The 13,054-nt window shown below is 52.4% G+C and overlaps 1 protein-coding gene across 1 annotated transcript in view; it reads left to right on the top strand.

The window, feature by feature from the left end:
- The window catches only part of ARHGAP23 (Rho GTPase activating protein 23), a 71,948-nt gene that overhangs the window by 52,290 nt on the left and 6,604 nt on the right, over nt 1-13,054 (top strand). Inside the window, 6 exon segments of the mRNA XM_053893360.1 lie at nt 360-438; nt 3,197-3,270; nt 3,540-3,629; nt 4,419-4,544; nt 10,275-10,316; nt 10,875-10,971. Coding sequence (XP_053749335.1) covers nt 360-438; nt 3,197-3,270; nt 3,540-3,629; nt 4,419-4,544; nt 10,275-10,316; nt 10,875-10,971 — 508 coding nt within the window.

Here is a 13,054-nt window from a genome sequence, read left to right as displayed (position 1 = left end):
GTTTCCCTCACTTCCGTCCCGTAGTGCTTGCACCAAAGGAGGTACCTAGTACTTGCTGTGGGTGGGCAAATGCGGGAGCTCACTGGGCTTGCTGGAGCAGGGAGGGGTCGGGGCCAGCCGGTCAGGGGGCCAGGACCTAGCTGGGCGCTGTTCTGCCGCCACCACCCTGATGAGTCTCCTTAGGCCGGAGATTCCCTGGTCTGGGCAGAGCTTGGTGTGGGTGTACCCCAGGGAGGGCCGGGCCGGGCTAGACTAGCATGGAGGCTTGGGCACCTGGGCTGGGCCTGAGGGGGGCGGGGATGGGGTCTGCGCACCCCGCTGGGCCTGCCTGGGACCTGACGTCTTCGCCCTCTCCCCAGCGCTGGCAGGACCTCAATGTGATCAGCAGCCTGCTCAAGTCCTTCTTCCGAAAACTGCCTGAGCCTCTTTTCACCGACGGTGAGTGGGGGTGGAAGTGGAGGACGGGAGGAGGAGGGACACCTGTCTGTGCTGCACTCTGACCACTTCGTTTTATTGGGTTTGTTGGCTTTACTCATTGGGTTTTTTTTTTTTTTTTTAATGCTTATTTATTTATTTATTTATTTAATTGTTTTAACATTTATTTTTGAGAGACAGAGAGAGACAGAGTGTGAGCAGGGGAGGGGCAGAGAGAGAGAGGCAGATACAGAATCCAGAGCAGGCTCCAGGCTCTGAGCTGTCAGCACAGAGCCTGACGTGGGGCTTGAACTCAGGAACAGTGAGATCATGACCCAAGCCAAAGTCGGATGCCTAACTGAGCCACCCAGGTGCCCCAGTGTTTATTTATTTATTTTTTTTGAGAGAGAGAGAGCAGGGGAGGGGCAGAGAGAGAGAGAGGGGGGGGAGACACAGAATCTAAAGCAGGCTCCAGGCTCCCAGCTGTCAGCATAGAACCCGACATGGGGCTCGAACTCACAAACCGCGAGCTCGTGACCTGAGCCAAAGTTGAGGCTTAACCGCTTGAGCCACCCAGGCACCCTGGGTTTTTGTTTCAATACAAGAGAAACATGGGCTCGTAACAAACTTAGTATAGATGCAAATAAAGAACCCCCGAAGGTCCCTGTCACTCTCCTAGTCCCTATCCCTGGAGACTATCCTGACCCTTTCTGAGCATTTGCTCTGTGCCAAGCACGGCTCCCTACAACAACTCCATGGAGTAGGTACTATTATCTCCACTGTACAGATGAGGAAACTGAGGTTAAATCATTTGCCCAAGGTCACGCACGTTGTCAGTGTCAGAGCCAGGATTCAGCCCCAGGCTTCCGGCTCCAGAGCCCAGCTCTTGACCGTTCGCTGATCTGTTTGTTTCCCCAGACCCTCTTACACATGTGACGGAGGCAACCATGCATAGATAGGGTCTAGAGTTGGGTGAGTTTGCCTGCGTGCTGGCAAATGTTTGCCATCTGGCTCTCAAGGGAAAAAAGCCTTGATCTGTAGTCTCCATGGTGCAGTTACTCCTACTGTGCCTTATTTCAAGCTACCGATAAGCTGCCACCAACGTGGAGTCAGCAGAGAACACCTTTGGCCCTCGGGAGCCGGTGTGAGCAGGATTCAGCACACCCCTGGGGGTGGGGGGGTGGGGGTTCTTAACAAAAGGAGGCTTGTCATTCTGAGATTCATTCGTGTCTGTACAAAGAGCTCTACCCCGTTCTTCTTTTAAATCAACCACCTGGTAGTTCACAGTCGGAACAGACTATAATTTGCCTAATCACTCCCCTATTGATGGATATTCAGGTTGTGTTCAAATTTTTGCTCTTACAAAACACGTTGCAATGGCTTTCCTTGAAGGTGTCCCTACACGCCCGGATCGGTGTCCTAGAGGTGGGTTCCTAGACTGTAGAATTTCCAGGTCAAAGTCCTGGTCAACATTTTTGAAAGCTAATGTCAAGCTGCCCTCTGAGAAGAAGGCCCTAGTTCATACTCTGACCAACAGCATAGGAGAGAATTGGCCCCATCCACCCTCGATGTTATCAGCATTTTATTAGACTTCTCTTAATTGGTTGAGGGAAATGTCATCTCGTTATGTTTTCATTTTCATTTCTTTCATTATTAGGGAAATTAACTATCTTTTCATTAGTTTACTGGCCTCCTCTGTTTCCTCTCATTTCCTGTTCAGACCGTGTGCCCATTTTCCTATTGGGCTGTTTGTCTTTTTTGGTATCGATTTGTACGAGACAAGCTCTTGTGTATTATGGGTATTAACCCTTGGCTAGTTTTTGCGGAGATTTGCTCTCGGTCTGCCATTTGCCTATTAACTGTTCAGGGCAGAAATTGAAAACAATTAAGTGTAGTCAAAGCTGTTCATCTTTAATGGATCCTGCATCTCGTGTTTAGGAAGGCCTTATGGTTGTAAAGACGTTTTCTTGGTTTTCCCAAGATTTTAGCAACTTTGACATTTGGCTCTCTCATGCAATCACACATGTTTGTGTATTCTTATGTGGGCTGGAAATGGATTTTTGTTCCCCCAACAAGATAGCTAATTGTCCCAGGGACATTTATTGACCCCTCCATCCTTCCCCACTGATTTGAAACGCTGCCTTTATCACATAGTAAAGATCCACGTGGCCTGTTCCCCTCCTTTCTGTGTCCTTGTCCTTGGCCAGCCTCCTCCGTGAGGCCCAGGCTGCTGAAGCTATGCTATCTTTTTAGCGCGTTTCAGTATCGGATAGGGCAAGCCCTCCCTCGTGACTCTTCCTTTACAGACTGTTCTCCGCTCTCCTTATGCATCTACTCGTCAGATGAATTTCAGAATAAACTTAGCCTGTTCCATGTTTTAAAGTTCCCCATGCACTTCTTCTGAAGGGAGTTGGGGGGCATTTTGACACAGGTGGGGTGGGCGTCTGGAGGCTGAAAGGGCCCCTCCCTCTTTCTAGGTAACCTCTTCTGACCTTGTGGTGTCCTTGTCCCGGAGCCTGGGACGAGGACCTCTTTTCCAGTATCCACGTGCGGCTCAGGTCCTGCTTCTTCCCAAACACACCCGGGCTGCCCCAGGTCGGGTGCGCCCCTGAGTGCAGCTGTAGTGGGTTTGGTCACATAGACACGAGGTCATGGAGCTGCCCCCCCCCCCCTTAACCGATGCTGAGCTGGAGCAGCCTGGGCCTCCTCAGCTTGGAAGCACCGTGAGAGTGGGAGAAGGGACTGCCTCCCACCTCTCTAAAGAGTCTTCACTGTGTTCTAGACAAATACAACGACTTCATCGAGGCCAATCGCATCGAAGACTCCAGGGAGCGGATGAAGACGCTCCGGAAGCTGGTAAGGAAAGAGAGACGCCCTCAGGCAAAAGGCACACTGGGCCTGGAGAGCACCCCCCCCCCCCCAGGGGAGCCCAGTGCCGCCACTTCCCTCTGTGACCTTGGAGACGCCCTTCTCCGCTCTGGGCCTCTGTTTCTCCATCTCTCCAAGGGGGCTGGCTAGAAGGTGGTTTCCAGACCCCGGAAGTATGGCGGTGGGAGCCCCTGTGGGGTGTGCTGGGGAGATGGGGAGGCCATCACAGCCCCATGCCCCTTCTCGCTCCCGCCCAGATCCGGGATCTCCCAGGACACTACTATGAGACTCTCAAATTCCTCGTGGGCCATCTGAAGACCATTGCTGACCACTCGGAGAAAAACAAGGTGGGGGGACTCTGGCATGGAATGTGGGGGAAGGAGGCATATAGGGTCCTTTCAGCATATTCTAGACTCTTCCAGGTCAGATAATCCCAAGGCCCTCTAGGCACACCCTCCTCCGGAGTCACTCTGTCCCCCCCCCCCCCCCCCGACCCTTCCATGCCAGCCAGTGCTTCTTCCCCGGAGGGCCATCTCCGGAGTTTCTGAAGGGTCTCGCAGAGGCAGAGAGCCACAGTCCCTCTGTGTCTGATGGAAATCTATCCTCGGATTTAGCTCAAATCCCTTGCATTGCATTTTTCTTTTTTTTTTTTTTCCTTTTTTAAAAAATATTTTAAGTAATCTCTACACCCAACATGGGGCTCAAACTCATAACCTTAAAATCAAGCGTTGCTCCCTCTACAGACTAAACCAGTCTCTCATGCCACATTATGTTTTTCTAATCAGACCTCTGTATTTTCTGGTTCTGCAAAAATGAATGGAGCTATAGGAATGCTCCCAGTTTTAAAATACCCTTAGAACCTCCAGCAGGTCCCTATTCTGGCATCTGTCACTGTTAGCACGGTATGGGTGAGCAGGCTGGGCACTGCTCTCGGCTGCTAGGCCTGGGGATGAGCGAGGCTGAAATCTGGCCTTGCGAGGCATTGCCTTACCCAGCAAGGAGGTGTCCATCCCCTAAGCCAGGCATAGCTCAGGATGGGCCGTGGGCCTGAGGGGCCTGGGGTGAGGGAGGTCTGGGGGACTGGAGGTCAGAGCTTATGGAGTGTTGATGCTGACCTGCTTTCCTCCCCTGCCCAGATGGAGCCCAGGAACCTGGCCCTGGTCTTCGGGCCGACGCTGGTGAGGACGTCTGAGGACAACATGGCGGACATGGTGACCCACATGCCTGATCGCTATAAGATCGTGGAGACGCTGATCCAGCACGTAAGCAGCCACTCCAGGCGGAGGCCATGTCCCCCTGGGCATTTCGCTCCTGCTCGCCTGGGCGGATGTGCTCAGTAGAGGGTGAGGCAGCTTCAGCAAATGCTCCTGGGATGGCACATGCCCTTCCGAAGCGATGGGCTGCGTTTCCGGACCAAACAGGAATGGATCCTAGAATCCCTGTCTTTCTAGAATGTTCCATTCCCAGCAGGAGAATCAGGAGGCTCCTGAGCTTCTAAGATGAGGGTGAGGGTCAGAGGGCAGAGGAGGGTCAGGGAAAGTGCTGCTGGGTTGGACAGCCTAGGGGTGAATGCAGGGGCACGTTCAGAAGGGGGCCCCAGGAAAAGTGTCCTGGTAGAAACACGCAGATGGGTGTAGGGAGCAGGGGCAGAGCTCTGCCTTGCCGCCCCACTGAGGCTTGGGGGAGCAAATGGTGATGCCCGGGGAGGGGACACAGATGAGGCAGGGCGGAGCAAGGGCTAAGAAGGATCCTGCACTTGTCCTCTGTATGTCTTGGGCTGGTCTCCCCGCTTCTCATGGCTCCCAGAAGCACCACAAGCCCTGTTGTGTCTAAGGAGTCTAGTTATTGTCCAGGATGGGATGAGAACCTAGAGCGGCCAGCAGAGGGCGCAGGAGGCTTTGGTCCTCTAGAGCTAAACTCAGGGCAGCGCCTCCCCCTTCTGGGGCCCTAAGGGATGCTTTTATAAATCCTAGATTTTCAAGAAAAAAAAAAAAAATCACAGATTTCCCATTTCCAAATCTGCCTGTGGATGGAACCCAACCCCCTCCTGCCAGGAGAAATAAGACTGGCAGCTGGCCAGCGGAATGGGGTCCTCAGCGTCTGCAACGTCACAGATACTTTAGGGAAGGGAAACCAGGTCATGTTACTCCCATTTTACAGATGAGGAAACCGGTGCTCAGAGAAGCAAAGTGACTTGCTCAAAGTCACGCAGCTTATAAGTGGCAGCCCCAGGATTGTAAGCCAGCTTTGTCTGACCAAAGTTGGTGCTTTCCTCGGCCCCTGCTGGGAGGCCAGACTCCGGGGTCCATCCTAGAGCTGGCTTGGCCGGCCAGGGTCGGTGACGTGAGGCAGTGGGGTAGACTTTGGTCATGCCGACTGGCCTTGCCCGTTTATTTCCTTCCTCCACTGGGTGGTCAGGGCTCTGAGCCTTGGGAGGGAACGTCAAAGCCTGTTCTCATTCCAACATTTCCCTTAGTCTGGGAAAACTTATCCCTTGGAAAATTTCAGCTCCCCAGTCTAACACGTGGCCCCCGGAGCCCCTGGAGTCACGGGCCCAGGCAGGATCGGACCTCGGCAGAGACTTCTCTGACTCTGGCTCTGAGCCCCTGGCCCGTCAGCGGATGGCTGCAGGTCGTGGGTGACTTTGCGGCCATCACCTGGCCTCCCTACCCGGGGCTCCTGTCCTCCCAGTGGCAAGTCACCAACCAGCTCATTCCCATGTTTACTAAGTCAGCTGCAACCCAAAGACCACGTCAAGGCATTTGTTCGAACATGATTGCCGCTCTGCATACACTGGGATCTCTCAGCCTCCGCACTAGTGACCTTTGGGGCCAGATGATTCTTTGTGGGGCTCTGTCCTGTGTAGTGCAGGATGGTTAGGAACATCTCTGGCTAGATGCCAGGAGCTTCCCTCCAGTCGTGACAACTGAAAATGTCTGCCGACTTTCCCAAATGCCCCCCCCCCGCCCCCGGGGACGGGAGGCAGAGGCACCCCGCTTGAGAACCGCTGAGGTAGCAGTTGAGGGCACTGGCTCTGGAGCCCGCCTGCTTGAAGTTCAACTCTGGCTCTGCTCCTTACATGCTGTGGGGCCTTAAACAAGGGACTTACCCTCTTTTTGCCTCAGTTTCCTCATCTGTAAAGTGGAGATGATAATAATGCTCACCTCACACGGTAATTGTGAGGGTTACATGCGTTAATGTCCGTGAAGCACTTAAAATGCCACTTAGCGGGTAAGAGGTGTTATATGAATTAGCGACCACCATTATTGACCTCATCGGCATCCCAGAGGCAGGTGCAGGTGCTGGGATGCAGAGGTGACTGGAACCCAGGCCCTGCTGTGAAGGAGCAGTGCCTCAGTGAAGATGTCATTTCTTCATTCTCTGGGCTATCGCCAGGGAAGCCCATGGAAGGACCTAACCCTGCCCCGGCTATAGGGCTGGGAGCGTAGTCAGGGGCGAGTTTAACTGTCTTACGACACCCGGAGGAATTTAGCCATTCAGAGCAGGGAGAAAGCGTTCCAGGCACAGGGATGTGCAAAAGCAGGGTGGCACCAGCTAGCGTGAATTCTTCCAGAAAACTCTGGGCTACCCGGAAGCTTCTGGGCTCCCACAGCACTTTTGGGTACCTCCAAACCGAATTAAAGGCTGGGCTTCTTAGGGCTCCCTCTATTCAGCCCGTCTCTGGGGACTGCACTTTTTCTTAATGATGGCTAACATTCATTGTACATTAGCAATGTGTTGTACTAAATATTTTACACACGGTATTTCATTATTTTTGAAATGTTTAAGCGGAGGGTATAATTGACATGAGATTAGTTTCACGTGTAACAACACGACCATTCAGTATTTGTATATATCCGTGAGATGATCAGCGCTATACATATACCGTCACCGTACATAGTTACAATTGCTTCTCTGGCCATGAGAATTTTTCAGTCTTGTTCTCTTAGTAACTTTCAAAAACACAATGCAGTATTGTTAACCACAGTCATCATGCTCTAGGCTACGTCCCCGCGACTTATTTATTTTGCAACTGGAAGTTTGTACCTTTTGACCCCCTTCACCCCCTTTGCCCACCCCCCACTCCCGGCCCCACCCCAGCCTGTTTTCTGTACCTATGAGCCTGGATTGCGTCTATCTGTTTGTTTTAGATTCCACGTGTGAGAGCATACGGTACTTGTCTTTCTCTGTGTGACTTGTTTCATTTAGCATGCGTGGTACCTTCAGGGTCCATCCATGTGGTCACAGATGGCAAGATTTCCTTCTTTCAGTGGCTGAGTTGTATTCCATTTTATATACACGCCACATCTTCTTGACCCATTCTTCCATCAGTGGGCACTCAGGCCACTTCCGTGTCTTAGTTGTTGTAGATAATGTGCTGCAATGAACAAAAGGGTGCAGATATCTCTCCTTGGTGTTTTTGTTTTCTTCAGATAAATACCCAGAAGCAGAATTGCTAGATTATAGTCTAGCTCTTTTTTTTTTTTTTTTTTTTTTAAGTTTATTTGTTTATTTTGAGAGAGAGAGACAGAGAGAGAAAGCACAAGTAGGGGCAGGGACAGAGAGAGAGAATCCCAAGTAGGCTCCACGCTGTCCGTGCAGAGACTGACTCGGGACTGGAACCCACGAACTGTGAGGTCATGGACCTGAGCAGAGGTCAAGAGTCGGATGCTTAACTGACGGAGCCACCCAGACATTCCTGGATCGTAGGGTAGTTCTATTTTTAATTTTTTGAGGAACCTCCGTGCTGGTTTCCATAGTGGCCGCACCAATTTACATTCCCACCAACAGTGTGTGACAGTTCCCTTTTCCCCACATCCTCATCCACACTTGGTATTTCTAGTTTCTTATAATAGCCATACCGGATTTCATGTTCCTTCTCACCACAATTTTAGAAGTAGATACTCCTGTTAGGCCCATTTTACAGATAAGTAAATAGACTCAAAGAAGTCATTTACCTGAGGTGGACTTGAGCCCGAGAAGACTGACTTTCGATCTTGCGTTATTTCTTATCCTCTCTTCTCTTTCTTGTTGCTCTCCTTTGCCACTTATTTGAGTTAATAATATGCCAGATTGTGACGAATAATAACTGAGGTTCATGGCACATGGTCATAATCAACCTGCAAGTCTCCTTGTTTCCCCCTTCATCCCTGACCCCACTTTGCTCCCGCCATAATTACCCAGTCTGATTGGGCAATACGTATCCTTTCAATCCACGTTCCCTGTCTTACTGTATTTATTTATTTTTCAACAAACAGTATTTTTTTTTTAAGTAATGCCCAATGTGGGGCTCGAACTCATGAGTCTGAGATCGAGTTGCACACTTGCAACTGAGCCAGCCAGGCGCCCCTAATATTCTGTGTGTGTTAACTTTCGACCAGTGAGCTTAACTCATTGATTCCAATTTCTGTGTTGTTGGGACTTCTCTCTGCCGTCTTAAGTGTCATTTTTTGTTTACCCCATTTTCATTTTATTTCTTTTCCATCTGTCCTACCTTGCTTTCGATGGATTGATTTTTGTTTTCCCGATATGAAAATTACATAATTTAGGGGAGCCTGGGTGGCTGCTTGGTTAAGCATCCAGCTTGATCTCTGCTCAGGTCATGATCTCACGGTTCATGAGTTAAAGCCCCGAGTGCTGACAGCGTGTGAAGCCTGCTTGGGATTCTGTCTCTCCCTCTCTCCGCCCCTCCCACGCTCGCTCTCGCTCTCTCAAAATAAATTAAAAAAAAAAAGAAAAGAAAATCACACAATGTATAAAGCCCAATCTGTGTTTAATTATACAATTATAACAGCCCATACTTATGCTTCACTCTCACTGATTATTCCTAAAGCTCATCAATATCCATTGTCTTCCTTCCACCACATCTAAAAACCAAGTGCCTTAGTGTACTGTCACCCATCACCGGTTTCTCCCTCTGTGTTCGAAATCCACAGTGTCATGGATATACTTTGTGTGTGTACAGTTGTATGTGTATATGAGTATCCTTGCTTGGATCGACCGTGGACATTCATCCTGACCTCTCCGAGCTGGTCACTCCACCCCGGGGTCATTTCTTAACTGTGCTCCTATACACAGTTAAGAGAATCTTTGTGCAGCAAGCTTTCTGATGTCTTCAAGTAGCTTTAGTTCACACTCAGCTGAGAGTTTAGCAGGGTATAAAATTCTAGGCTCAAAATTCCTGCGTTTGTAATCCAGCAATACAGGAAAATACTACTTATCTTCTTATGTCTGCTGCTGCTGCTGAAAGTTCTAGTTACAGCTGATGCTCATTTGTAAGCAACCTTTTTTTTCCTCCAGAAAACTTTTAGGGTTTTATCCTTAAGATTCTCAGATTTCACAAAACATACTTACGAATCAGATTTTTACTTTATTTTCTATCCTGTTTGGCATTTATGTGAAAACTCTTTCCTGCCTGCCCCTCAAGGAACCTCCTAACATTTCCCTCCCGGCACTTCTGTCTTCTGGCTGGGGGAGAGAGTGGCAACCCCAGTAGCTAATGTGGTGCCCAGGGCTCTTCTGGCTGCCGCAACAGGTGGGCCTTCTCTCTGCAGTGGACCCAGCCTGCGCTAGATGGCACTGCTGTCCCCGCTTCTGGCTTGCGGTTGGGAGCGAGCCCCAGAGATGTGTTCTGGACAATATCTAGTGAAAAACAGGCGGAGAAGCTTTTCCTGAACTGGCCCTCCATCAATCCTCAGCCCTTCCCATTCCAGGCTGCATTTCCCTCCAGCACTGGGGTCCAGCCTTTTCTCTCCTCAAGGGTTTCTCATAGTCTGTGGGGTTTGGTCCTGGGAATCCATGTTCCCTTGGGAACATCCAGTGACCAGGCCAGCCTGGGGGTTGTTGAGAAGAGGGAGGACCTTCTCCCGCCCCATTCCATATGGCGTCTGAGTGGAGTCCTCTGGACTGTGCAGGTCCAGAGCCCGTGTCTCCGTCTTCCCTCAGCCCCTTCCCACGCTGAGTTTCACCACTTCCTTTTGTCTCCTCTGCAGTCAGACTGGTTCTTCAGCGATGACGAGGACAAGGGAGAGAGAGTAAGTGATGCAGAGGGAGGGTGGAGTGGGTCTGGTCTGAGGTGGGCCTGCATCTCAGGCTGGGGGCCGGGAGGGGGCAGGCAGTAAGACTCAAGCAGGGGAAGGTCCCTGCCCTTGGGGCTTCCCAGTCTGATGGAGGAAACATAGGCCCTCTTCTCAGGAGCCTCCAGTCTAATGGGAGACACAATCCTTGCCTTCATGAGTCCCCAGTCTAAGGGGGGAGGTATAAGCCACTCTAAGGAAACTGAGTCCAGTAGCAAAGGCAGACTCCACCTTCCAGTCTTATGTGGAGGATATAGATCTTAGAAAGATCCAATCTGATGGTGGAGACACAGCTCCGGCCTTTGGGGTTCAGTCAAGGTGTTGGAGAAGGCACGAAACAGTCTAATGGGGTACGTGTAGGACCTGCCTTCAAGAGTGCCTGGCTGATGAGAGAGACAGTTGGTGAGCCCCAATCTGATGGAGGAGTCATGGGCCCTGCCTCAGGTTACCCCGTTTTGCGGGATCCACGGTCCAGCCATCTGAGGACATGCTGGCTGACCCTCCTCCTGTTTGCAGACTCCTGTGGATGACAAGGAGCCTCAGTCAGTGCCCAACATTGAGTACCTCCTGCCTAACATTGGCAGGACAGTGCCCCCTGGTGACCCAGGTTCAGGTGAGTGCAGGGGCTTGGGAACGGGTGGGAGTGGGGGTGGGATTCACATTCCCAAGGGTCCCAGATGCCTGGCCAGACGCCCAGCTTCCCTGCTCTGCCCCAGCGGGGCCCTTCCCTGCCCCCACCACAGAGACCCGGGCTGTGGCAGGGCCTTCTCCACTCTGGGGAGGTCTGGCTTGCCTGTGGGCCCGCTTCCTTGTCTGCTCAGCTGCCCCTCCCCGGGCTGGGTAGGGGCTTTGTTCGCCCTCCTTCACTGGTTTCCTTCCTAAGCTTTTTATTTCTCATGGGCTGTGTCCTTCTGGGCATGTTCCTCTTTTTAATTTTTCTTCCTTTTCTCCTTGCACCCCTCTGCCCCCTTCTCTCTTCTCCCTGTGCTCTCCTCCCGCCCCTGAACCCTGCCTCTCTCTTCTCCCCTTCCCCTCCTCCAGCGGACCTGTTGGAGATTTAAAGGGTACAGTGTGGCATTTGCGGCCTCGGTCACTAACAGTGGCGGGTGATTATAAGAAGGCTGGGCAGGCCCGAGGGGCAGGCAGAAAGGTCCCGGGCTGTGAGCACCTCACCCTTGACATACCGGCTACCCCCACTTGTGAACAACATACCCCCACCCTAGCCCTCCCATCTGAAAGCCCCTTCTCAGGAGGAAGGAGGCATTTGTCGGAGCCAGATCCTGGCCCCTTGCCGGGAAGTCTGGGCACCGCATGACTGCTCCCTCACCTCTGTCGCGGTCCCCAGACTCTGGGCTTTTCTCTGTGCTGAACCCGGTCACCTCCGGTTATCTGGACAGGGGGAGGCTTGGCTGGTAGGGGGACCCAGCCTGCGGGACACGAGTGATGTCACTCTCAGAAGCCTCTCTATAACTGCAGCTCCTGCCTTGGTGGGCTCCGAGGGCTGACTCTTCCCGCTTCTGAAACCAGAGCCCCTGGTCACTCAGCCCCTAAGTCCTGTTTCAGGGCCGTAGACTCTCATAGCAGAGCAGCCCCTCTGCCCAAGGCATTAACTTCTCCCGCCCTGTGGGCGGGCCGCCCTTCATGAAGGCTCCTGTCTCTGACAGAGGCCTAGCGCAGCACCCCTAGTTACAAGAGGCAGGCTGAGGAGGGAGCCAGGGGACAAGGTGGGTGGGGATGGCAGAGAGGAGCCCCCCGTTTCTTCTAATCACCTGCTGCCGCTCCCCTGCCTCGTGTGTGTCACTGTGTGGTTGGCCATCTGCTCCTCTCACCGTGTGCAGGGGAGGGGTGGGGAGGAGGACTCACTTGCTTGCCAGAGAGTGTGGATTAACTGTGCCTGCCCACTGCCCCGTCAGACCCCGGGAGGTCCTTAGATCAGCTTACCCCCTCCCCGGTCCTGGAGAGGACACTGCCAGGATTTGGTTGTGGTTCCTTCTCCACCCCCAGTGATCTTAAAGGAGCGGGACCCCAGTCCTACTGATGTAATGATTTTACTCGTTCTCGTAACTCTGGTGATAAACAGGGCCTTGCCCCCAGGAAGGCAGATGGACCAGGAGTCTGGAGGCGGAGCCTATCAAGGCCCTAGTCACCAGCGCCCTCTGCCTCCTGGGTCCCACCTACTTGGTGTCTGCCCCTCGACGCCATCATTCACAGGGTCCCTCTTCTTCCTCCTGTCCCGGAAGTGGGGGTGGTGGTGAGGGTGGAGGTAGGGCGCCCCCTTGTCTGTGCACTGTGTGGTCTCCATTTCTCCAGAGCATCTGTGATTCGCTGTGTTTCATTGTGGTTTCCGTGGACTGCGCCTGATATTTGGCATTTTCTCTCTAGTGCTTCAGAGTAACAGGGACAGGAGGGGAGGGGAGAGGACCTAGGCCCAAAGAGAAACCCTCCTTGCCCTTGACCCTGACAAATGAGGGTCTCACAACTGGCAGCCTTGACGTCACTTCCTACCTCGAAAGGAAGTGGTGATTGCCATCAATACCGTCCCTGGGCCATGGGAAATGACACCAGAAGCCCATCACACTCCCAACACCTGGGGAGAGCTCAGATGTCTGAACTCCCTGGTTCCTGAAGCCTCCGGGGAGAGGGAATCGTGTTCACAAGGCAGCCTTCTCCTGCCCCGATTTAACTTTCCTTTGTAT

This window comes from Panthera pardus, unplaced genomic scaffold (genome assembly GCF_024362965.1).
Source record: "Panthera pardus isolate Hobbes unplaced genomic scaffold, ASM2436296v1 HiC_scaffold_3, whole genome shotgun sequence".
NCBI classification, from domain to species: domain Eukaryota; kingdom Metazoa; phylum Chordata; class Mammalia; order Carnivora; family Felidae; genus Panthera; species Panthera pardus.
Note: the sequence above shows the minus strand (reverse complement) of the source record. Positions and strands in the feature narration are given on the sequence as shown.